The sequence below is a fragment of the Lycium barbarum genome, chromosome 12, assembly GCF_019175385.1.
Source record: "Lycium barbarum isolate Lr01 chromosome 12, ASM1917538v2, whole genome shotgun sequence".
NCBI lineage: Eukaryota > Viridiplantae > Streptophyta > Magnoliopsida > Solanales > Solanaceae > Lycium > Lycium barbarum.
In genome coordinates this window covers 101,117,266-101,139,213 of record NC_083348.1, presented here as the reverse complement: position 1 = coordinate 101,139,213, position 21,948 = coordinate 101,117,266, and the positions used below count along the sequence as shown (strand labels likewise).

At 35.6% G+C, this 21,948-nt stretch overlaps 3 protein-coding genes and 1 long non-coding RNA gene across 5 annotated transcripts; 1 reads left to right on the top strand and 3 right to left on the bottom strand.

The window, feature by feature from the left end:
• Nucleotides 1-2,869: 2,869 nt before the first annotated feature.
• LOC132621713 (uncharacterized) lies at nt 2,870-6,863 on the bottom strand. Of its 2 annotated transcripts, none has more exons than XM_060336071.1 (5): nt 6,425-6,863; nt 5,616-5,997; nt 4,873-5,217; nt 4,213-4,366; nt 2,870-3,426 (listed from the first exon to the last, which is right to left on the bottom strand). In XM_060336071.1, the coding sequence occupies exons 1-5, from the start codon at nt 6,481-6,483 to the stop codon at nt 3,401-3,403; spliced, it is 966 nt and encodes a 321-aa protein (XP_060192054.1). In that variant the 5' UTR covers nt 6,484-6,863; the 3' UTR covers nt 2,870-3,400. The 2 variants fall into 2 exon arrangements, with proteins under 2 accessions (XP_060192054.1, XP_060192055.1); XM_060336072.1 differs by having other exon boundaries at nt 5,616-5,968.
• Nucleotides 6,864-8,713: 1,850 nt separating this feature from the next.
• LOC132623939 (COBRA-like protein 4) lies at nt 8,714-11,923 on the bottom strand. Its single transcript, XM_060338754.1, has 6 exons — nt 11,676-11,923; nt 11,501-11,580; nt 10,564-11,020; nt 10,328-10,475; nt 9,631-9,908; nt 8,714-9,134 (listed from the first exon to the last, which is right to left on the bottom strand). Exons 1-6 carry the CDS (start codon nt 11,734-11,736, stop codon nt 8,851-8,853), a joined length of 1,308 nt encoding a protein of 435 aa, XP_060194737.1. The 5' UTR covers nt 11,737-11,923; the 3' UTR covers nt 8,714-8,850.
• A 2,838-nt stretch (nt 11,924-14,761) lies between these two features.
• Nucleotides 14,762-16,028, bottom strand: LOC132624026 (uncharacterized). The gene is made up of 2 exons (XR_009576512.1): nt 15,975-16,028; nt 14,762-15,038 (listed from the first exon to the last, which is right to left on the bottom strand). It is a non-coding gene; the product is annotated as an uncharacterized LOC132624026 (long non-coding RNA).
• A 2,843-nt stretch (nt 16,029-18,871) lies between these two features.
• LOC132622275 (uncharacterized) lies at nt 18,872-20,194 on the top strand. The gene is made up of 3 exons (XM_060336855.1): nt 18,872-19,082; nt 19,585-19,673; nt 19,781-20,194. The coding sequence occupies exons 1-3, from the start codon at nt 19,059-19,061 to the stop codon at nt 19,929-19,931; spliced, it is 264 nt and encodes an 87-aa protein (XP_060192838.1). The 5' UTR covers nt 18,872-19,058; the 3' UTR covers nt 19,932-20,194.
• The last annotated feature ends 1,754 nt before the right edge of the window (nt 20,195-21,948 follow it).

Sequence of the window (21,948 nt, the reverse complement as noted above, 5' to 3'; positions counted from 1 at the left end):
TGTTAGTATAATATATGTTCATATGTATACTCTTAGAGGCTCATGGACATAGTGGGATATGTAAATATTATGTATGGCCTTGTCGGCCTTGTTTTGGGTTCTTGATATTTTCTGATAGCCTTGCCGGCTTTATGATATACGTTATGTTGTGGCGACCTTGTCGGTCCGCATATGTACATATGTGTTGAATTATCGGATATTTCTATGTTGGGCCTTTTCTACGTGCAGGTGTTCTTTGAGTTATGGTATGTGATGTTTAAAGTGACTGTTAAATTAGGTGATTTTCAGCCTACCGGTCGAAGCCCGTCATACTTCTCGTTAGGGGTATGATACTTGAACCCTAGTCTTCCATGATTTTTCACCCACGTCATTGACCACATTAGAGATCTAGTATACTCGTTGCATCTCATATTGAATAGCATGGTGCAACTACGTGACTTATCATAAACTCCACCTTTTCAATCATTTGTTAGATGTGATCAATATAATTCTTAATCAATAAACAGTCATTAGTATCAAGCCATATCATTTGGTAGCGCCACAGTGGCTTTTGTCCTTTGCTATATTTCAAATCTTCATGTCAGTGAATTTATTACTCCATCAGGTCCAAACAGAGTGACTACTTAGCCATTTGCACACCCCTTAGAAAAATATTAATTCCTAGGTAAAAATAGGTAATTTGACTAAATTACTCCTAATTAAATAGGTATTGGAATTTGGTCACTTCAACACTTAAAAAGGGCATATTTGAAAAAATAAAGTTAATTTTTTCTTGATTTGATAAGTGAACACTCTTTTTTAACAAAAACAAATAAAGACTATATGAACACTCTTTTTGAACGGGAGGGATTACCATGTACGCTAGTTAGAAGAAAGTAACCCCTTTAACACTTATTTCTCTCACCCTCGTTATTTGATCTCTACCCTCTTGGAGTCTAAACGAGTACTGTTATCCACACCACATTAAGCCTTGTGGGCTCTCTTGCTCCTCATTCTTACGTTATTTGTCTTCAGTGTTGTCCCTCCCTTGGATTCCACCTTGACTGGATTTGTCTCATCTGTAGGAGCGAATAACACTGGTTAGATCTATGTGTCGTCATTGGCACAATTGCCAATCTTTCAGGTGGGTAACTGACAGACTACTTACCGCCTGCCTCTTCTGGCGTGACATTGGCGACAATTTGGTAAATAGTATTGACTGCTACAGATCATTCCCTCTAAACAGTTGTACTATTTGCCTTCTTACCCATATGAACATCGTCGATCAAATAATACTTAGCATAATTGTGAATGTTATAAATTTATATTCCCCCAAAGTGCTCTACTTCTCTCAAATATGTATTCATGTTAGATGAAAATCAGTTTTTAACATGTAAATTGTACTATTGTAGGTCACCTTGTTCCTGCAAAAACAAATGATGTAGATGACAGTTATGGTCATTTTTGTTTATTTACTATCTGATCGTACCATTTTATAGTGTAAGCTTAACATGTCATTCTCCTCCTTTTTTTTAACTTTCCATCTTCCTTGTTACTAGGTTGTAAATGTACTTTACTTCCCCTTTTACCATTTGTCTTTTCTATTGAACCAAGCAGTATAAAAGTATCTTCATTTACCAGAGTTTAAGCACATTGGTGTCCGTCGTCTGATTATGTTGCTTTCATGATGTTTCTGAGATTCTTAGTGCGCGTCTAATGTGTATGCAACAGATGAACAAAGGGAAGTCTCAGAGTTCGGAGAAAAACCTAATTCAAAATGAAATGAAGGTCGGTGAACTGTTTACAGCATCATCACTTGAGGAATATGCCGAGGCAAACCTTGATGATGATGAAGATCAGGTCAAAGTTATTTGAGATGTGCATTTTGGAGAATAAATCCCAAATGGCTATTCATAGGTTTCCCTTCATGGTCACCAATTTGATTGATACTCGCACATGTGTATTGGCAGCTTTGGAAAAAAAGTAAATTTGTTGGCCACCACAGATACAGGCTGTTTGGTTGACCGTCCCTTTTACAGTATAGGACTAAGGTCGAGACCAACACACTACTGCATTCCTTTTGGCTTTTAGATTTTCGTAGCTAGTGATGAGTTTTGAGAGTGTAATATAGGCTAAAATTGATTCTTAAGCCCATTTCAATGTAAAATGGGCTATAGTATGAGGTGAGTAGTTATTATAAGTTTTGCAGTGGAGATCCTTCGGCCTTGGTGTATTGTGATGTACGAGCATTGGTGTATTGCTAGTCATTTTACTCAATAGTAGTTGGTCTTTCATTTTGGAACCCAATGGCGTGTGAATTTATTTAAGGCTAATGAATTGGCTCGCTGAGTGTTTGCAGCACCAGTATTTGTGTGATGCAGCCTCTACATTGATTTTAATCTTCTGTGTTCAGTATTCTGATTGCAAAATAAACGAAGTGTGCCGGTGATATACAACACAGCAGTAACTTATACAGTTCTGAGAGGGAAGAGTATAATGAAAGAACTAGAGATTAGCTATCAAGGTCAGTATGTCCTTAAATAACCTAATGATAATCTACTGCATCAAGAAATGATCTGAGGAAAGCAGAAGTGGAACATGTAAAGCCCATTGAAGCACACCCTAGAATCGTCATGCCCAAACTGTTTTACCTTGTTCCACTGGTAAACATATCTGCAGTGCCAAGTGGGTGTCCTTTTCGAGCAGATCCATATTGACAGTTAAGAGTGTTCAACTTGCAAAGTTTATATCATCAGTCGGTGAAGATGGTTAGTGCAACCATAGTAATGACAGTTTTCATTTTTATGGCTCATGGAACCCTCCGTGACCAATTAATGCCCCTCTTTCATGGAATAAATGACACGACATAAGCAATCAATCTGCGAAAGGATTGAATTACTAACAAAAGTACGTAAATTATAAATGAAAAATGTCTATTACATGGACCAACATGCAGGAACAAGTACAATGGGAAGGGCAATTCTGGATGCCTAGACAATTATAAAAATGAAGGATCTAACTTTTGGAAAGAAATGAAATCAGCGAAGATAAAGGCTTGAAAAAAAAAAGAAAAAACAGAAGTTGATCAAGGATTCATCCATTCCCATATGGATGAATATTACATTTATTTGGCAAAAAATATTTAAGAATATATCTTTCGGTCCTCCTTGTAGTGACTCACTACAACCAATGAATATTACATTTATGCGGCAAAAATCATTGAAAAATATTGTGAGTGAATCCCTAAGAAATTAGTTGTGGTTGCCAGGTACTCTGATTCCAAGTCAACTTATGTCATTTGTATACAGACAGCTAATCAGCAGAGCAACCACGGTCTTGATATCTCCAGCTCCAAAACTGTATGGCAGTAATATAAAAACCCTACTGCATGAAGAGTCATCTGGCAGCTAGCTCTATCAACCTATTCGTTTACCGAACACAAGCGCTCTGCCAAAAACAAAAACACAAAAGAAGTTTCAGGAAAAATTATTGAACAAGATACAGGGTTCATATCTTCATGTCAAGAAAATAATAGTAGCTTGTAGGATACAAGGACAGCCCGAAAACATTGCACACGAGAATTTTAACTCTTTCCCTTTTAATTGACAATAATATATGTCATAAACGAAGCATCAGTTCCAAGTTATTTTTGCCTAGAATCAAGAGTTAGACCAACGGGGCTTATCTCTCCTTTATGAATATGGATTATGCTAAAGTCATTTGTCACAAATTGAGTACCAACTGGATGTTATTGTTTTCCCACAATGCTACAAACAACATATTTGCGAACACCTGATCCAGGTAAAACGGCTTCCATCAAGGGAAGTCTGATGGAGCAGACATGCACCTCTTTATAACTAAACAAAGAATAGGTCAGAGCATCTATAGGTAAAACATTGATAGAACTGATAATGAAACATAAAGAACAGCAAAGCCTCAATTTCATAAATAAATGTAATAGTTAATGATAACTAGTAACTTGAGACATATCAACATCAATCACAAAATCAGAGTACTGTGAATATAAAGGTCCCATATAAACTCGCAAAAAGAATCTCATGAGAAGCCATGATTAATATCAAGTGGAAGACCTACCGGTCTGATTCAATTGGACACATTAATAACAGCACCACATTAGGTTTATAAGAGCACACTTGGACTTTCAGAAAATTATGATTTATAGCTCACGAAGTAATTAAAGGTAAACGAAAGAGAAGAGGTTAAAGACCCTACTGAGATATTCATAGGCAAGTATCATGGAGGTTCCCCACGCTGACATGCTGACAAATCTTGGACCTAGTCCCCTATAAAATCCTGTCCAACCATCCTCAACAATTAACTGCTTAACTACTTGACGTGCAGTAGGTCTCTTGTCGTGTCCCATCACCTGTAATGCATGAACAGAAGGTCCTTAAATAACAAGACTCAAAGCTGAGACTAATTACAGGACATGCAAGACAACAAACTAGTGTGGCTAGAGTTTTAACAGGAGTTGCTTCGCAACACTCTCAGTTATGTATCTGACCATCAAAAGAGAGACCAAAATGGGAAAAGAGAATCTCTACAATTTCTATGCAGATGAAGAAAGCAGCTATTAATGCCCAATTTTGTGCTCTATAGGACCAATCTGCACGCAGGAAACAAAAAAGAACACCTAAACCATCTAAAGGAGAGCAGCCACCAAAGTTCATTGTATAGTTGTAAACACAATCCTTTATTGAACATGAATGAAGAGGAGCAGCCACCAAAATAAAGCATAGAAGTAAAAGGAGAAGCATCGTAAATCGATCAAGGGTAAACAGTACGGAAAATTTTGAAAAATGCAGAAAAAGCAATAGCCATTTCGAAGAAAATACTAGCTGCAGAGTTCCTAACAGAAACCAAAGTTAATACCTGCAATCGAGTTTTAATGGTGTCCAATGGAGTTGTTATGCAAGATGCAGTAGCACCTGCAATGATCCCACCAGCAGCTTGAACTGCCACTATTTTCCCCTGGCTGGGTGCAGGCCCACCATGCTCAGTTCCATTATCCAAGAGCCTGCTCCATATGAAGCGCTGGCTCGAACCATAACTTGCCCACCATACAGCACTGGACGGAGAGTATGTTAGAACAGATAGACTGAATCCTCTGTATAGTCCACGAATACCTTCAGACTTTAGAACTTTGCGAGCAACATCCAAGCCTCCATTGTAGCTTGCATGTCCTGAGTATCCTTGCACCATTAACCTTTGACTAACCTTTTTCCATCAAATTTCAGGACATTAATTTCAAAAATTGAAAAAAAAAACTCATCTACAAAATTGTGACTGGCTGAAGTAGGATGCAGACTAGTAATAATAAAATAAGGAAGTGCATAAACCTCTGAAACACAACTTAATTTTGATCACTTTGCTATGCTCAATTCCGCCAAGCGTAGTTAGTGTTCTAATGCAAATTTCGAGTAAATGACCAAAAAACAAAAGAAACAAAATAAAGAGCAATCTGATAATTTAAGAAAAATTTCTTCAGATTTAATCAGATAGCTAATCTAGCTATAAGTGGATTTCTAGAGAATAAATTACGTCTATTTCACAGTCCACTTATCCAAGTCATTATCCTCTATTGTGAAAAAATAATGAGCACATAAACGGCTTACTATGTCAATTGGAACAAAGACAGATTGTGAACAAAGAGACGCCAGCATGCCAGCAGCACCATTTGCTATAGCTGCCTGTACAGTTTCTGATAGCTTGAATGGTTCAACCACCTTAAATGCAGCCACCTTAGTGGTCTCTAGTGCTGTGAGAAATATAATCCTGGCAGGAACCGCCCCTGTAATGACAGTTCCAAAACCTCTATATAAACCGGGAACACCATCGCTTCGCACAAGCCCCCTAATAACAGAAATTGCACTGTCTTTTGCAGCATTACTGGTTGCCACCTGCATTCTAGTCTTGATAACCGAAATGGGGTACAGTGCAACAGTAAGCCCTGTAAATATCCCAGCTCCTACGACATAGAACTTAGTCTTATCAAGCCTGCATAAGAGGTGGAAAATTTGAAAAGACAGATCAAAATAAAAGAAGCAAGCCTGCATACAAGCAAAGAAATTATCCCTTCAACCCATTACATCATTAAAAGATTAAGTTGCAGTGCAAACGGAAGCCTACTTGACCTTAAACAGCTTATCCTATAAGATAGAGAAACTTAAATTTCATCCTCATGAATATTATGAGTCCCAAGAGAATTGCAAACAGATCCCTGTTAATTACCCTAATCTAGATATTACTTATAATTCTTAACCCTAAATTACTCTAAACGAATATCAATTTTCATATTTGGAACACCTATTAATAGCAACCTGCAAGACCCATCATCATTTTACATAATTAAACACATAACAATCATTAAGATACGAAAAAAAAAACACATCAAGATGACCAAAAAAAGAAGCAGGAAGCTTACTTGTCCCAGTTAATCTCTGTTTGGGCAAAAGAATTCCTTCTAGATCCAGCAACCTCCATTTTAGAAGGTCCCCAAAAATACAACTGCTTAAAACCCTAACAGCAACTCATTAATTTTTTCAGGAGGACAGCACCAAATGTTGCAAAATAAATTGGAAAATGGAATTCTGAATAAGTACTTTGAAAGGAATATTCAAATTGCATAAGTTTCTTGGAGAAAAAGCACCGACCAAATGGTCAATAAAATGCTTTTCCTCCTGCTAATACAACTTGTTTAATCAGTTTATTAGTATTAATTATTAAATTGGTGTGTTTGGGTTGTGTAATGTATGAGATTTGGAAAGAGAGGTGTTGCTATTTGCTAGGTCTTTGTTGGCTGGCGCATGCTTCATTATGCGGCGTCCCATTTACTATTTACTTGGCCGCCTATAGGAACACGTCTTAAGATACATTGGCTGAATTATTATGATATACACCGTCAATATAAGAAAATTTATATATTATTAGATCACTCAAATAATATATCTATAACTTCTTAAAATATAAAATTTACAGTCAACCTCTCTATAACAATCACCCTATATAACAACATTTTACTAAAAGTCACGCTTTTTCCAAAACCCTTTTATTTATGCTATATTTACGGATTTATAATAATTTTTTACCCATAAGAACAACATCCATCTTTATAATAGTATGTCTTTTTTATAAAATTACTCCTCTATAGTAATCATCTTTAAAAAAAATAGGATCTCTACGATTACCAATAATAGGTTTAGAGGTTTCCACCAAAAATTTTGAAACTTTAATACATCATTTATGACGAATAATATTATGCGACAACATAGTTCCATTGTAAAAAGATACTTTGCAGCAGGAGTTGCACTTCGTTCGAGCTGCGCTACTCTTGTTTTCAATCGATGGTGGTGTGACATTGCTGTATACAGAAGCGGATTTATGTGGATGGATGGGGATGCCACGGCACCCGGACCGCTCGGCTGAAACTTGGTATATATATGCGGATATTTATAAGAAATGAAATATATATAAGTCTTGCCACCCCCCAAGAACAAAAGAGTGAAAAGTGCCACTGGCAAAGGGCATAACCTGCCACTCTTGCGACTGAAGATCGAACCTGCGTGCAGTACCATTTGCATTTTTTTTCCTTGTGCACGCTTCAGCTCTATACTTTTTCAGTTTTTGTATCTTTAATTCTTTTTACTTGCTATTCTTTGTTAATCCAAATTAACTCTTTTATGCTTTAATTAATTCTTGGCTCTTTTTACTTCCTCTTTCTTTAAGTATTAATATCTTTATGCGTGCATTGAGTGCGTATCCTATATCAATGAGTACATAAACAATACATAAAAAAACCCTCTAACTTGGCGCGAACTGGCAACTATGACCTTAAACTTTGCTAGTGCACAAGTAAGCACTTAAACTTGCCAAAAGTTGAACATATAAACACATATGCTAACGTGACGCTGATTTGTGTTTACATGTTCGACTTTTGGCAAGTTTAAGTGCCTACCTGTGCACTAGCAAAGTTTAAGATCATAGTTGTCAGCTCGCGCCAAGTTAAAGGGCTTATTTATGTGTTTCACATAAATATTAAAAAATATATATGTAAATCGTAAATTTCAAAATTTTAAAACAAATTCAAGTTTTAAAATGATGAATATTATTATGTTAAGAGTTTTCAAATTTAAAGGTTGCTTTGATCTTTCCGCAACGTTCGCGCCTATAGAAGATGAGTGGGTTGAAGCTACAATTTTGACTCTTTCTACACTATATATCTGCAAGAATACACCAGGAAAATATAGTATGAATCTATTGAGATAACGGTATTAGATGGTTTATAGAGGTTCAGATTTTTAACGTACAAAATCTTTATCTTTCTCAAAGTTTTAGAGGATAAGGCCTCTCACTCCTACAAAAAAAAAAAAGGCCGCTTAAGCATCGTTAACCGATATCTGCATATTCGTTCGATTTGTCTATATTAATCGAAATAGATAAATGACCCGAACCGTAACTCAATTTTGAAGAAACCGACCCGTTTACCCTATTTGAACGGTGTGGCACTCCGAACCTTCAAATCCTGGATCCGCCTCTGGCTGTATATATATTTCAGCTGAGTTACATTTGCTTTTCCAGTATTTCAATGAAACATAATTATGCCAATGCTATATTCTGTAAGCTAATTTGTCTTTCTTAAGCAATGTACATTTTTTGTGAGCGTTTCATGACATGAATGAAGTTTTCATATGTCAATGCCTATAATGAACCGGTGGAATTTAGTGTGATATTAATCCCTATGCACAAGCAGAATTTGTTGCAGTACATTATACATAGTCATGTATATGTGATCCCAAAATACTTGGTTGCTTAGCTTCAAAATTTCAATGACTGACAAAACTAGAGAAAAGATCAAAAAAGTACAATGAAAAGGAAAAGCATGGAAAATAACAAAGTTGTGAAGGCAGCAGAGCTATGATTGGCAAAGTTGGGTAAGTATGGATAAGTATCTGGTGGTGGCAGCATGCATTCATCGCCATTAAAGTAAACTTTCCGGGGAAATGCCCAGCCTTGCTTGAAGGAGAAAGTTTCCTTGTCCTTCTGGAGAAGAACTTCTGATTGAACAGTTCCAGATGGCCCTGCTTCCATCAGCAAGTCATTGTAGAACTTCATTCCGTAGAACATTCCCGTGTCATCTGCATATGAATTTTAGATTGGCACATGATCAATATGTTTGTCCATATCACGAACTTGTTAATTTAGAGATAGCGAATGGCCGAGTGGGACAAACTTGTGCAGGTCAGAGCTGGTCAAATAATTAATGTGGTCATCATTCAACCCGCTCAAAGTTCGCTTGGAACAACATAGGTAGGATCAACATGGGTAAAAAGCGGTTATATTTGAAAAATGAATCGAAATTGGGTCGTAGCTTCTCTAGATTTGATTTTCTATGTTTTTGTTTGGGTTGCATTTTGACCCATTAGATTACACTACTTTTCACGTTTGAGGTGATAGTTTGATTGGTCATTTCGGGTTTAAAATGTTGGATCTAGTCTTTAAAGGGATAATAAACCCACCTGTTTAATTAAATAAGGACGAATTGGCCGCGGTACTAGAAAATAGGTTGATTAATTTTACCACCTCTAATCGTGTTGCATCTATGAGACTAGTTAATACTGATCAGGTACTTACTGACGGATTGATAGGGAACCAAAGACTTGTAATCAAAGCTAAAAACTTGTGTAACATTGTTAAGATTTGGATGCTGAACAACAAGAGTCCATTGTGTGTAATTGATCCTGTAATTGAAGTTGGTCACAGTAAGCTTGACTCGCCAATAGTCCTTGTAGTTGAGCTTCACATGCCAATGCACTCGAATTGGGCACATATGGTGCGTGCACTGTATTAGTGGTGCGTTGTCTTTTCTTGGAGTGTTTATTCCAACAACATTCAGTAGTTTGGAGTCGCTCCTATACATTTGTCATATAAGAAGATAAGTACTGTGATCCACTACAAGAAAAATACAAAAATATAACGGAATATTTGTGACGGACAAGTTCATCACATTTTGTAATGGGTTTATGACAACTTTATGACAGAATTCATCAACGTGAACAAAATTTGTGACAGACATGATGATCCGTCACAATTCACATACAAATATGTGACGAAAATGATGGTTTGTCACAATACTATCAGAAATTTATGACAGAAATAAGGACTCCATTAAATTCCGTCACAAATTTGAAACATATACATACGTCACAAAATTGTGACAAACCTATGATTACGTCACAATTTTTTTTTTTAATGAGGCAAATTTTAATTAAAATAATTTGAAATCAAATCTCTGTGGTCTGCAAATTTGTGTCCGTGAGTAGAGACTTACTTGATGCATTTGTTTTTGTTCTCACATCCACAAGCACAAGAAGGACAAGAAGTGATGGTTTCATTGTAGAAACTTGACATTGAGACACAACAACTCGGGTGTTTTCGTGCTAGAAATTGGGAGTATGTGCATGTCACATTCCATGTCACTGCAAAAAGGTCAGTTGTTAGAGGATAAGGTTCAATGACCATACGAATGAAATTAACTTCTGACTGTAATTAATGAACATAACTTACTTAAGGCCTGAGTTTTTCGTCGAAGATCAGGTGTGAAAAATTTGGTAGGTGGAACAATCTTAGCAGGGCCACAAGTATATCCAGGTCCAGGACCAAGCAAAGTGAAGTTCTTAGGAAGTTTAACGGTCTTGTTCGACGTACCGGCCTGGCCCACACTAATTTGGAAAGCAGAGACAGAAGCTTGAGGATCTTGGCCCCAAGAAGCTATGACTCCACCTTTGCAACAATTAGTGAATTGCTGGTTATACGGAACTCCAGGGAGCAAATCTACTACTGTGGGAGTCTTCTTACAACAGTGAGGGATGTTGCCTTTAAATTTAGAGCAGTCACCTTGTTCGGTGGTTTGTGCACCCACCATAGACCAGATTACTTCTTTCTTAGCCCATGTCCATCCTAGGGTCCAACCAGGGGTCATTATATGCCGGTACATTTGGAAATTGTTCATTGTTACAGTGGCCTACAAGTAAATATCCCCATATACATAATGTGTTAAATGGTCATCTAGCTTGGAATTTAACCGCATGCAAAAACCATGAGAAAACAAATGATTTTATAACTTATGTACAATGACGACATAATTTTTTTTTTAACATAGTTGGCAATGTATTTTAACATGTTATAGAAAGTAAACATGCTTTAGTTTTTAGGTTACTAAGTGTATCTTTTTATGAAAGATTACCTCTAGTTATTAAAACCTGCTTTCATTTTTAGGTTACTAACATCTTTTTATTAAAGGTTACCTCTATTTATCATTAGCTGGCGCAATCGTGTAAAATTAATTCTTTTCATAGTTAAATTCCAAGCAATTGGGTTCAACTTTCGAACACTATAAATTTTATGGAATTAAAAATAGAACAGGTAATACATACTACAACAGGTTAAATGCATTAATTTTACATGGTCAGCGTATATAAGTTAATCCAAAAGAGAAACTTACGACATAACCATCTGGTGTCCAAGACATAACATCCCATTTGATGGTGATATTCCCACTAGGATCCAACGGATCAAATGCAACTGCAAGGTAACAAATGTTTGTTAGAAAACAAGAGCCAAAAAACAAAAGAAGGAAAATAAGTACAAATTGATCGAGTCTTGTAGACTTGAAACACCTGCATGATGAGGAATGAGAGCAATTAAGAAGAAGCCGGCTACCCCGATCAAACCTCTCATTTAAAGGCCAGTATGATCTTCACAACACAATCTATAAAATGGTTATAATTAATAATTTAAGTGGTGGATATTTGGAATTATATATGATTCAGACGAGAAAAAATATATCGTGTGTTTCTTATGTACCAACTGGTTGTTGGTACTTGGTAGCAAGAAGAGGGAGAAATGTGATTTATATATCGTCAGTCGGTTTGTTCCGTTTTTTGCATTCAGCTTTATATATATATTGCTGCTGGGGTTTCTGAATCTTGAAGCAAGGATTTAATTTGGTCAGTGATATGTCATATTTATGAAGCAAGTTCTTTGTTTGTCTTTTATCTTTCTATGAACACTTTCCTTGATACGTGAATATAACATTCCAACGGTGATTTTCCTGCCAAGAAAAGATGACAATGATCCTTTTGCTTAAATTTTGAAGCTATTTGGACTTCTACAGTTAGACTTATTTAAAAAATAAATACAGATAATTATATTTATTAAGTAAAAAGGGCAGCCCGGTGCACTAAGCTCCGGTTATGCGCAGGGTCCGGGAAAGACCGGATCACAAGGGTTTAGGAAAGACCGGACCACAAGGGTCTATTGTACATCGCCTTACCTGATAATTATATTTATTAAGTATTGAATGATAATCAAGAATAAATGCTAAATTAATGACCTGCTGGACGATGATGAGAGACGATGCTATCCCTGTCAACTAGCTACCAGATGGGATATTGAGCACTTTGGATATATATGACATTGATCACGTGGTGAGTCAGAATTCGGAAGTGAAAAAGTCGTAACATCTTGCAAGAGTTTACCTCAAGGAAAGGAAAGAAAGGCCTAAGTTAGTAGCTAGGGACATTGGAACAAGTAGAATGTCCCCTTCCCATACAAACAAATACATACTATGTTACGTTCCAAAACCTCTTTAGTTTCTAATGATTCATCAACTACAAAACCCCTCCCCACCCCCCACCTCCCCTTATTCCCTTCTCACAAAACAGTGGCGAACCAAGATGTTCAGTTAGGAGATTTAAAATATATATATAAAAAAAAAAATATGAAGAAACTATGAAAATTCAATACTACTATATATATAAAAAATAATTTAATCTTATATAGATAGAACTATAATTTTCCGGCGAAGGGCTTGACCCCTACCCAAACACACAATGATATTCTAAAGAAACGATTGCAAAATACAACATTAATTTTGGAATTTGTATATTTTTATGGTAATTGCCTTGAGTATTATATTGCCCGGAAAATTATTGATCAATGATTGTAAAATGTGAACTTCGTACTTATGATCGTCGTGGATTGAATTATGATTAAATAGCTTTGTCACACACAACCTTAGCGCAAAAAAGTAAAAATTCTTATAGTAATTTCATAAAATGAGTAGTACTTAATAAAGAAAAAGGAAAGAGACAAAACAGAAAATGAAGACATGACAAGGAATGTAGCTAGGTCCTTCCGAGTCTAGTTACGGAATTCATGTTTGCATGTGGTTTTAGCGTGCAGTGAGCTGCAAGGGATCGAACTATCTATATCAACGTAACGTACGCTTCTGTGATACTCAACTCAACAAACTATAATTGTTTTCCCCATGCATATTCCTCCTCCTCTGTTAAAAGACTCTCTTTCACCATCATTTGATGTAATGATGTAAAGTTCTAAAATTATAACGTCAAAGTTATATTCTAGTTTGACTCCATTTAATACAATTGATTACTAAATACCAGGAGCGTGTATTTAATAGGAAATTGGGACTATACATCATTATTTTTAATTGTCTTATATGGACATGGTGAAAAAAAAAGTACAAAACCAAACAGATTTTTTTATAAAAAAAAAAAAACTTCATTGTTTCAGTAACTTACAAAGAATCAAACTGAATAAAATCAAAGAATATATTGACTACTCTCTGCAGATATTCCCTTAGGTCAAGCGTCTGCCTCGTGGTATTGCTGGGCCACATTGCGTTTGTTAACTTACAAGGCACCGCTTTCGGCCCAAATAGATTGGACTGGATCAGTACTACTATACTGCTGGCAGGGTGTTCACGGAAAATCAAAAAACCAAATCAAATCGAAAATCGAAGAAAAAAATCGACACTTTTTGGTTTGATTTGATTTTGGTTTTTTATTTTATAAACTGACAAAATTTGATTTGATTTTGGTTTGAAGCAAAAAATAACCGAATCAAACCGACAATATAAATATTTATCTAAAACTTATAGATAAATGTGTGTGAATACACACACACACTAAATATATATGTATATGTATATTTTTATAGAAAAAGTTGAAGTTTGAAACTTTACGATATTAATCTTTTGCACTCTTGATTCATAATCTTTGTGTTTGCCTTTATAGTAATCCAATTTTTGTATTTACTTTCTAGTTTGATTTGTTATTCTTATTTTGATAATTCTAATTAAGAATCTATATTTTGTTCAAAATAACTTGTTTTTGAGTCCTTTAATTATTCATCAAGATATCTTGGTATACCACAACTAGATCTTTAATTTATTGCACAAAAAAAAATTGTAAGAACTTTTTTTATGTTCCTTGAAAAATGGCTAAATTCTTAGATGATGCATACAATTTTTTGGAGAAAGTACATATATAACTTGATTAGGTTTATATTTCCTTCTTTTTCTCAAATTGGAGTGATTGATTTGGTAATGTTATGCTAGAAAATAGTCAATTTATTATGTGTTTGGACATATATTATCATATATTTAAACCGACAAAACCGAAGTAATGAAAAATCGACTTAATTGATTTGATTTGATTCTAAAATTTGAAAAGCCGACTGTCACGACCCAACCCCGTAGGACGTGACTGGCGCCTGAGTTGAGCACCCAAACGTACCTATCCATATCGAATCACATACAAATAGCATATACGGCCATAAATACTATATGCCGTCTCAAACTATATCAAACTATTTCAAACACATCTCAACGCAACCGTATGCGGATATATATATCAAAAGCCAACCAGGCTATCAAATGGCACAACTGCCCCAAAACATATACAAAATGCACGCCGACAAGGCTGCCATAGCGAATAAGATCATACAACCACATCTGAACAGAAGTAGGCACACACACCCACAAATATGTCTACAGACCTCTAAACAGACCAACCGAAACATATGACGGGACAGGGCCCCGCCGTACCCCTGAACAAATATATACATACACAGCGAACGAATATATACCAAAATATATGCTCTGAAATGAGAAGAGCACTCCAAACGGCAGAAGAGGGTGTCCTAGACTGGTGGATCACCAAACTGTGCGTCTGTACCTGCGGGCATGAAACGCAGCCCCCGAAGAAAGGGGGTCAGTACGAAATATGTACTGAGTATGCAAAGCAGAAGATACAGAAACAAATCTGAGACATAAACAAAATAGTGGTACAGAAAATAAGTACAAATCCACTATATCAAAATGTTTAATTTTCAAAAATATAAGTCATGCATAAGGTACAGAAGAATATGGTCGCCCGCCCGTCAATGGCGCCATAACACAGCATAACACCAGAAAGTTTCAAATCTCCATATTCCCCGTCACATATCATAACACAGCATAACGCCATACACAGCATAACACCAAATGTAAATGGAACATAGCCCTCTAACGAGTGGCTCGATGAATCATAAACACAGCATAACTCCGGAGTATATCAAAGTGCGCACGACAACAGAACCGGCCCGGGACTCGGCGAAAGGGATAACAGAATGCACGAGTAGAGTCGTGAGTAGACATATGCATAAAATCATTATCATAAACTCAAACATAAGTAAAATGATCATACTTGAAAATCGAATCATAGTCATAACAAATTCTTTCAAAGGTTCTTCGAATTACATAAAAGAAAGTCGCGGGACCCACGGACGGGCATTTACCCGAGTCGGGCCCGCCTATGGAAAACATACATATCATATGTCATATAGACCCCTACAAAAATATTGAGGTAATCCGAGCATTTATGTGCAAGATATGGCATTCAAGAATTACGAAATTCCTTAAAGCGAAACCTTTCTATACAAAGTTCAGAATGCGACTATTTCAAAGACGTAACGGTTCATACTTTTATCAAATCAAACATAAGAGTGCCAAGGAATATATATAGATCATATCATGCTCGGATTTCGAATCATAGGATTTTCCTAAAGGCTCGTAATCTAGCCTATCCAAAACTAAGGCATGCCAAAAGAAAGAAAGATTGGGCTTTACATACCTCGTACGCACTCCAAGCTAACCCGACTAAAGCTAATCCCAATCTACGCCTCGGACTCCCCAATGTCTACAAGTACGCCAACAAATATCAAACATTAGCTAAGGGCACTTAAGCCATTTATTCCAAACTAACATTAAATTCTACAGAAAATTCGGCAGCATTTCCCCTGTAAATAGGCCAACCCGAGAATTTAACTCGCTCAAAATCAACAACAACAACCACAATAACCAACCTAGCAACATCGATAATCAATTCGAAAGGCAAAATAACAATAGTAACTCTCTTTTACATCATTCAACAACTTTCCAAATATTCATATCAACGGCTTACCTTCAAGCCAACATCAACACTTATACATTCAAATACTAACCCAAAATCATACTAACAATATTCAAGAACACTTTGAACAATTTGCATAATATTTCAACAATCCAACAATTGCTCCAATTTCACCCGAAAGCTGTCCCAACCGAGAGCAGCCCCTAAAACCGAAACAGTCCCCCATGACACATTCCTCAATTTCAATTCATGATTTGTATCAACAATCCACACTATAACGATATAATTCTCATAAAATATACAAGTTACATCAACGCACAATATTCTCCAAATCAGTCCGCAACACTTACCATATCGTTCTTGAGTCCTTGAACGCTAAATTTCAAACTAGAATTCATAACGACAACAACTAAAATACTAAGCGATATCAATTCGTCCTTTGTCACACATTGGGACTATATACACGGCTACACTACACATACATATGTATTGAAGATTCTTAGCCATTCTACACACCACAACAATTAAACATGATACAAGAATTAATTCATCAATTCTATTTTCCCCACCCATATACACGGCTAGCTCCTCAAGCACACAACCCACTTCCAACATACAATATTTCATGATTTCCATCCATATTAACATACTACAATATGCATACAACATTTATAACTCATGAAACAAGAGAATTTCTCACCTTTCCTCTTCAACTCCACAATGGGTTAGGGTTTGCAATCTCTTAAATGGATGCCTTGATCGCTCCAAAAATGCTTCCACGCTACTTAGGGACCTCTAATTAGTTGATTTGAACCAAGGAAATATTTTTAGAGTGGCTTGAAATGGGACTTGGTTTTTCCAAGTCTTGGCCGAGAATGGTGATGGTCTTCACCTTCTTGATGTATATATTTTTTTTTTTTTTGCTAAGTTTCAAATGAAGAAAGATGACTAAGTGGTCATCTTTTAAGTCCCCTTAAAAATATCTCCATGACTTAGGCCCACACATGTGTTGGACCAATTAAAATTGGCCACACAATGTGTGGGACCATTTGAGGGCCACAAGGCCTCATTTGCAAGATTTTTAAATTTCAATTTTTGAATTTTGGTCCCAATTTTTCCTACGTGTTCAATGCCAACAATTTCATATATAACTTATGTCTCAAAATAAAATCACAAGTCAAAAGTCCCGACTTCAAATCCCGGAATAGTCTTGGCCCAAAATTATCAAAGTTAATCCGGGTTGTCCCAATGTATAAAAATACGGGACATAACACCGACTAAGTTGATTTGACCATCTTTTAGAAGGTAACCGACTCAAACTGACCATGAACACCCCTACTGTTGGGTTTGGAGTCTTGAGGATTGAAGACCATTCTAGAGCGCGTTCGGTGAGGAGGAAAATGTTTTTCCCAGAAAATGTGTTCTTGAAAATAAGTGAATTTCTACTAATTTGGGCATGATGTTGGTAGATCATATATGGGTAGCAAAAATGTGACAAAGAACGTATAATTAAAAGTTTCAATTGAAAAAAAAAAAAAAAAAAAAAAACTAAAAGCTTGGATCGTGATACTCTCTATTGTGGTGATTTGTTCAAAAAAATACTCAAATGAAGATCAATTTTAGAAAGGATTTTATTATGTAATTTTAACTTCCAGAGTCTAAATTAAACAAAAGCAGAAAAGAAAATTTCTCACAATAGATTATCTTATTCATGCGGTTTCTTTATAACATCTATGGCGAGTCCCTGTTTAACTAGGATCAGATGAAGGATATTTACGAATGGTTCTTACTCATCTCAACTCTAGATAAGAACACCCCAAAATTCAAGAAAGAAAGAAAGAATTGAGTATCCAATTTCGTAATTATTTATTTCATGCCAGTTTAGATGTTCTAATTTGACCCATCAAGGTCATTTAATTTGACTCACTAAATCCTAATATAATTTTAGGAAAACATGAAAGATATTTTTAGAAAGCTCCCATAAAAATAAGTGTAGAAAAAGGATGGATATACCCATCTGTATTTGACTGGTTTATTAAGATATAGTTGGCTTTGGTACCCTTTTACACATATGAAAGTCAAAATATATATAGAACCAAAGTCCCTTGTTTGGATGCACCACCCATAGATTTTCTCTAATTTCAATGAAATGATGATTGCTACATATGTTTCACGGTCGATTCAAGGTCAAAAAGGATTTGCAAGTATGATCTCTGCTTACTTTTCACGCTGAAACCAATTTGAACTGGCAGTCTTTCTAGTTTAAGAACCTAAAAGTACTTGCAAATTTTTAAATCATAGAATTGTCGTCAAGAATTGAAAAGTAGCTTGTAGAACAAGAAATTAGATGGCTATAACTTGAAAACTAGAGGCCATGCATCCTACTATAGGCGCACCTGGTTTTATTGGTTTCCAAGTGAAAACTTGTTATTATTATCAGCCCACTGAAAATGTAATTAATTAGCCCTCGCTAGCTTGCACATTCAACTTGTTATACGCGGATTGGTGGAAACTTCAAAAATCCAGCCAATACTTCCTTTCCAATTTTCCAATGGTACAGTAATTAATTAATAGAGGTGGATTAAGGGACTGCTATATAAACGAATGAAATACAGAAGAGAAACACCACAGCTACCTTCAACGTATATTTATATATATACAACTATACAAGCACTTGTCCTATACTGTCCAAACCTTGAAAAGGCGCTTATTTGGTCTTTCTTTTTCAAGTCTCGGCACCAAGCAATTGATTTAAAAAAAAAAAAAAAAAAAAAAAAAAAAAAAAAAAAAAAAACTCCACACTAAATGGGGCGTTGGATTAGACCCGAGGTAATACTTAAACATTAGTAGTACTCCCTCAATGAATACCCATTTTATACTTTGATCGTATGGCGCTAATGGATGTATGCATGAAGACTTTTATATATAGAAGTACTTATAATTCTGCCAGTTTAGTGTTATGGCTCGCGGAGTATAATTACATTCACGATTCATTAGTGGCAATGAATTCGATTTTAGAATACATATATGTATTTTGGAAATATTTTCAACTTTATATTGTTCGTGTATTGTTGTTGTTTCAACTTTATATTGTTCAATTGATCTAGTGCATCGTCCACGGCAACCATTGCCCAAAAAGCTGGTTGGATTCACTTTTTAATTCCTCAGTTGCTTTTACTTGTCAACAAGTATTTGTTTTGCGCTCTCATTAAGGAAATACCAATTAAGTATTTATTTTACTAAATTACCCATATATTTTTTCTTTGAAAATCCATATATTCTATCGGTAGCTCGAGAATTGATGGCCTCAGGTACGTATTTTTACTTGCAGGTATACCCACTAATGGCAGCCATGACATTTGTAACGGGAATGTGCGTTTTTCAGCTGACAAGGAACGTTCTCTTAAACCCTGATGTCAGGTACGTACCTACTAATTAATTAAATCTCATCTCACTACGCAAAGTGTCTTTGAATTATTTTTTTCCAGCAAATTTTTATATATTCTGATTGTTAAAATATATTGTAGGATCAACAAAGCTCATAGAAGCATGGCAGTACTTGAAAATGAAGAAGAAGGAGAGAAATATGCACAACACAAACTTCGCGAGTTCCTTCGCAGTCGTCCACCACAAGTCATGCCTTCTATCAACCGTTTCTTCTCTGATGACACCAACTGATCATATCTCAATCCAATTAAGAAATTCTGAATTATTCAGTCATGCATCTATGCAAAAAAGATTTCTAGCCGTGATTGGTTTGACATATTTGTAGTTCCTTTTTATTTTTCTTTTGGTTTGACATATATGAAGTCGTGATATATGGCTTGTGTAATTTGAGTATTTCTACAGAGATGTACTATTTTTTTATGCTGTTAAGATATCACAATCATTTTAGTGATTTGCCCGTACAGTCATAAATAATAGTACCAACTTTTATTTTATTTTATGTGGCACTTTTTTTTTTTTTTTATACGAAAGAATGATACCTTTTTACATTTAAAAATAATTTTAACTTTAAAAATATACTGTAATTTTTCGCTCAAGGGGGTCGGATCGACCCCCTGGAGCTAACGTGGCTCTGCCCTGGCCGCAGATATCTCATGACATTCTTAAAATCATCACAAGTTCCAAAAATTTGTCTTTCCTTTTCTAAACTCCGTGTCCAGTTCCATTGAACACCTTCACAAAAAATCACGCACTTACTGATTTGGTCATCATTATTTGCAAATAATAAACTTAAGTATTTAAAATGCTACTGCCTCCGTCTAAAAATATTTATTGTCCTTACTAAAAATATTTGTCGTTTTATTTATCCAAGATAAAATCAAATAGCTTTTTCTCATTTTACCCTTGTATTAATTACATAAATGAGCTAATTTTGCGAGTTCACATACCAACATTTAAGAGGTTTCATCTTAAATGAAGTAAATATTTATTGATGAGAGAGAGACCATGATTAAATTTGTTAAGAGAATAGAATAATCAAAATGCTACCCTTATAAATGTTTTCTTCATGGGCGTGTAAATGAAAAATGTGGACAAATATTTTGAGGCGGAGGGATAGTAAAATATTGTTGGAATAGTATTTCAGGTGATTGATGATTTCCGCTCACAAATCTTTAATCTTCTTAAAGTGAAGTTCATATTCACATATATATAGTTTTAACTTTCAAATATTATTTTCCAATTTCAACTACATTTAGATGTCGTCCAAACGCCTATATATGGCCACACAATAAACTTTTTTTGCTCGGATTGCCCTTCATTTGGGGTGGTCTTTAATTTTTGCCCTTCAAATTGTTGATCTTTAAGTTTTACCCCTCATCTAACACCCCGAGGTTGTGGGTTCGAACCCCAGCTCAGTAAAAAAAAAAAATCACAAGGCAGACTTTGTAAAATTTTGCTTTAGGCAGAATTTTGCAAATCTGTCCAGTGTCACAGGCAGAATTTCTGCCTGTGCCATGTAAATTCTACCTGAAGGGCAAAATTTAAAGACCACCCCCCAGCGAAGGCCAATCCTGCAAATTGCCCCACAATAAATTCATATTGGGACAAAGAAATCTCAAAAGCAGCATTGGGCCTAGAAAATTTCTGAGTCAGTACTGGGCTAGGCCCATACAATACTTGCGACTCATGCGCGAAAGGCGCAATCGCAACTAACTTAGACCGGGCAATTTGAAGGATTGGCCTTCACTGGGGTGGTTTTAATTTTTGTTCCTCAAATTGGTGGTCTTTAACTTTTGCCCTTAAGGCCAAAATTCTACTTATGCACAGGCAGAATTCTGCCTTCTGTCCATGCAAATTTTGCCTTGCGATTTTTTTTATTTTTTTTACTAATCTGAGATTCGAACCCACAACCTCGGGTATTAGGCGAAGAACAAAAACTTAAAGACCACCAATCCGCGCAAAAAAAAGACTCAGACCGCCCATGTCTTATTTTTCTCTGATTGTTTCAATGGTCAAAGATCTATCCTTTTCTACATTATTTCTAACAATATTAAAACATTAAATTACAAATTTATTGCAGATTTTTTGACACTTACAAAAAATATAACTATATAATACTGTAATCTGCTATTACAGAGTACTCACCAAAGATCCACACAAGCTTTTTTAGGCTTAGAGCCCGTTTGGATTGGCTTATAGGTTGCTGAAAACAGCTTATAAGCTATTTTCAATTTTTTGAGTGTTTGAC

What these genes read in the sequence shown, in the direction of transcription:
- LOC132621713 (XM_060336071.1), bottom strand. Translation starts at nt 6,483, where the DNA reads ATGGAGGTTGCTGGATCTAGAAGGAATTCTTTTGCCCAAACAGAGATT. An exon ending in ACAGAGATTAACTGGGACAA is followed by an intron (nt 5,998 to 6,424) that starts GTAAGCTTCCTG and finishes CCTCTTATGCAG; the next exon opens with GCTTGATAAGACTAAGTTCT. An exon ending in TCTTTGTTCCAATTGACATA is followed by an intron (nt 5,218 to 5,615) that starts GTAAGCCGTTTA and finishes TGATGGAAAAAG; the next exon opens with GTTAGTCAAAGGTTAATGGT.
- LOC132623939 (XM_060338754.1), bottom strand. Translation starts at nt 11,736, where the DNA reads ATGAGAGGTTTGATCGGGGTAGCCGGCTTCTTCTTAATTGCTCTCATT. An exon ending in GGACACCAGATGGTTATGTC is followed by an intron (nt 11,021 to 11,500) that starts GTAAGTTTCTCT and finishes ATTTACTTGTAG; the next exon opens with GCCACTGTAACAATGAACAA. An exon ending in AACAAAAACAAATGCATCAA is followed by an intron (nt 9,909 to 10,327) that starts GTAAGTCTCTAC and finishes ACAAATGTATAG; the next exon opens with GAGCGACTCCAAACTACTGA.
- LOC132622275 (XM_060336855.1), top strand. Translation starts at nt 19,059, where the DNA reads ATGGGGCGTTGGATTAGACCCGAG. An exon ending in GGCGTTGGATTAGACCCGAG is followed by an intron (nt 19,083 to 19,584) that starts GTAATACTTAAA and finishes TTTTACTTGCAG; the next exon opens with GTATACCCACTAATGGCAGC. An exon ending in CTCTTAAACCCTGATGTCAG is followed by an intron (nt 19,674 to 19,780) that starts GTACGTACCTAC and finishes AATATATTGTAG; the next exon opens with GATCAACAAAGCTCATAGAA.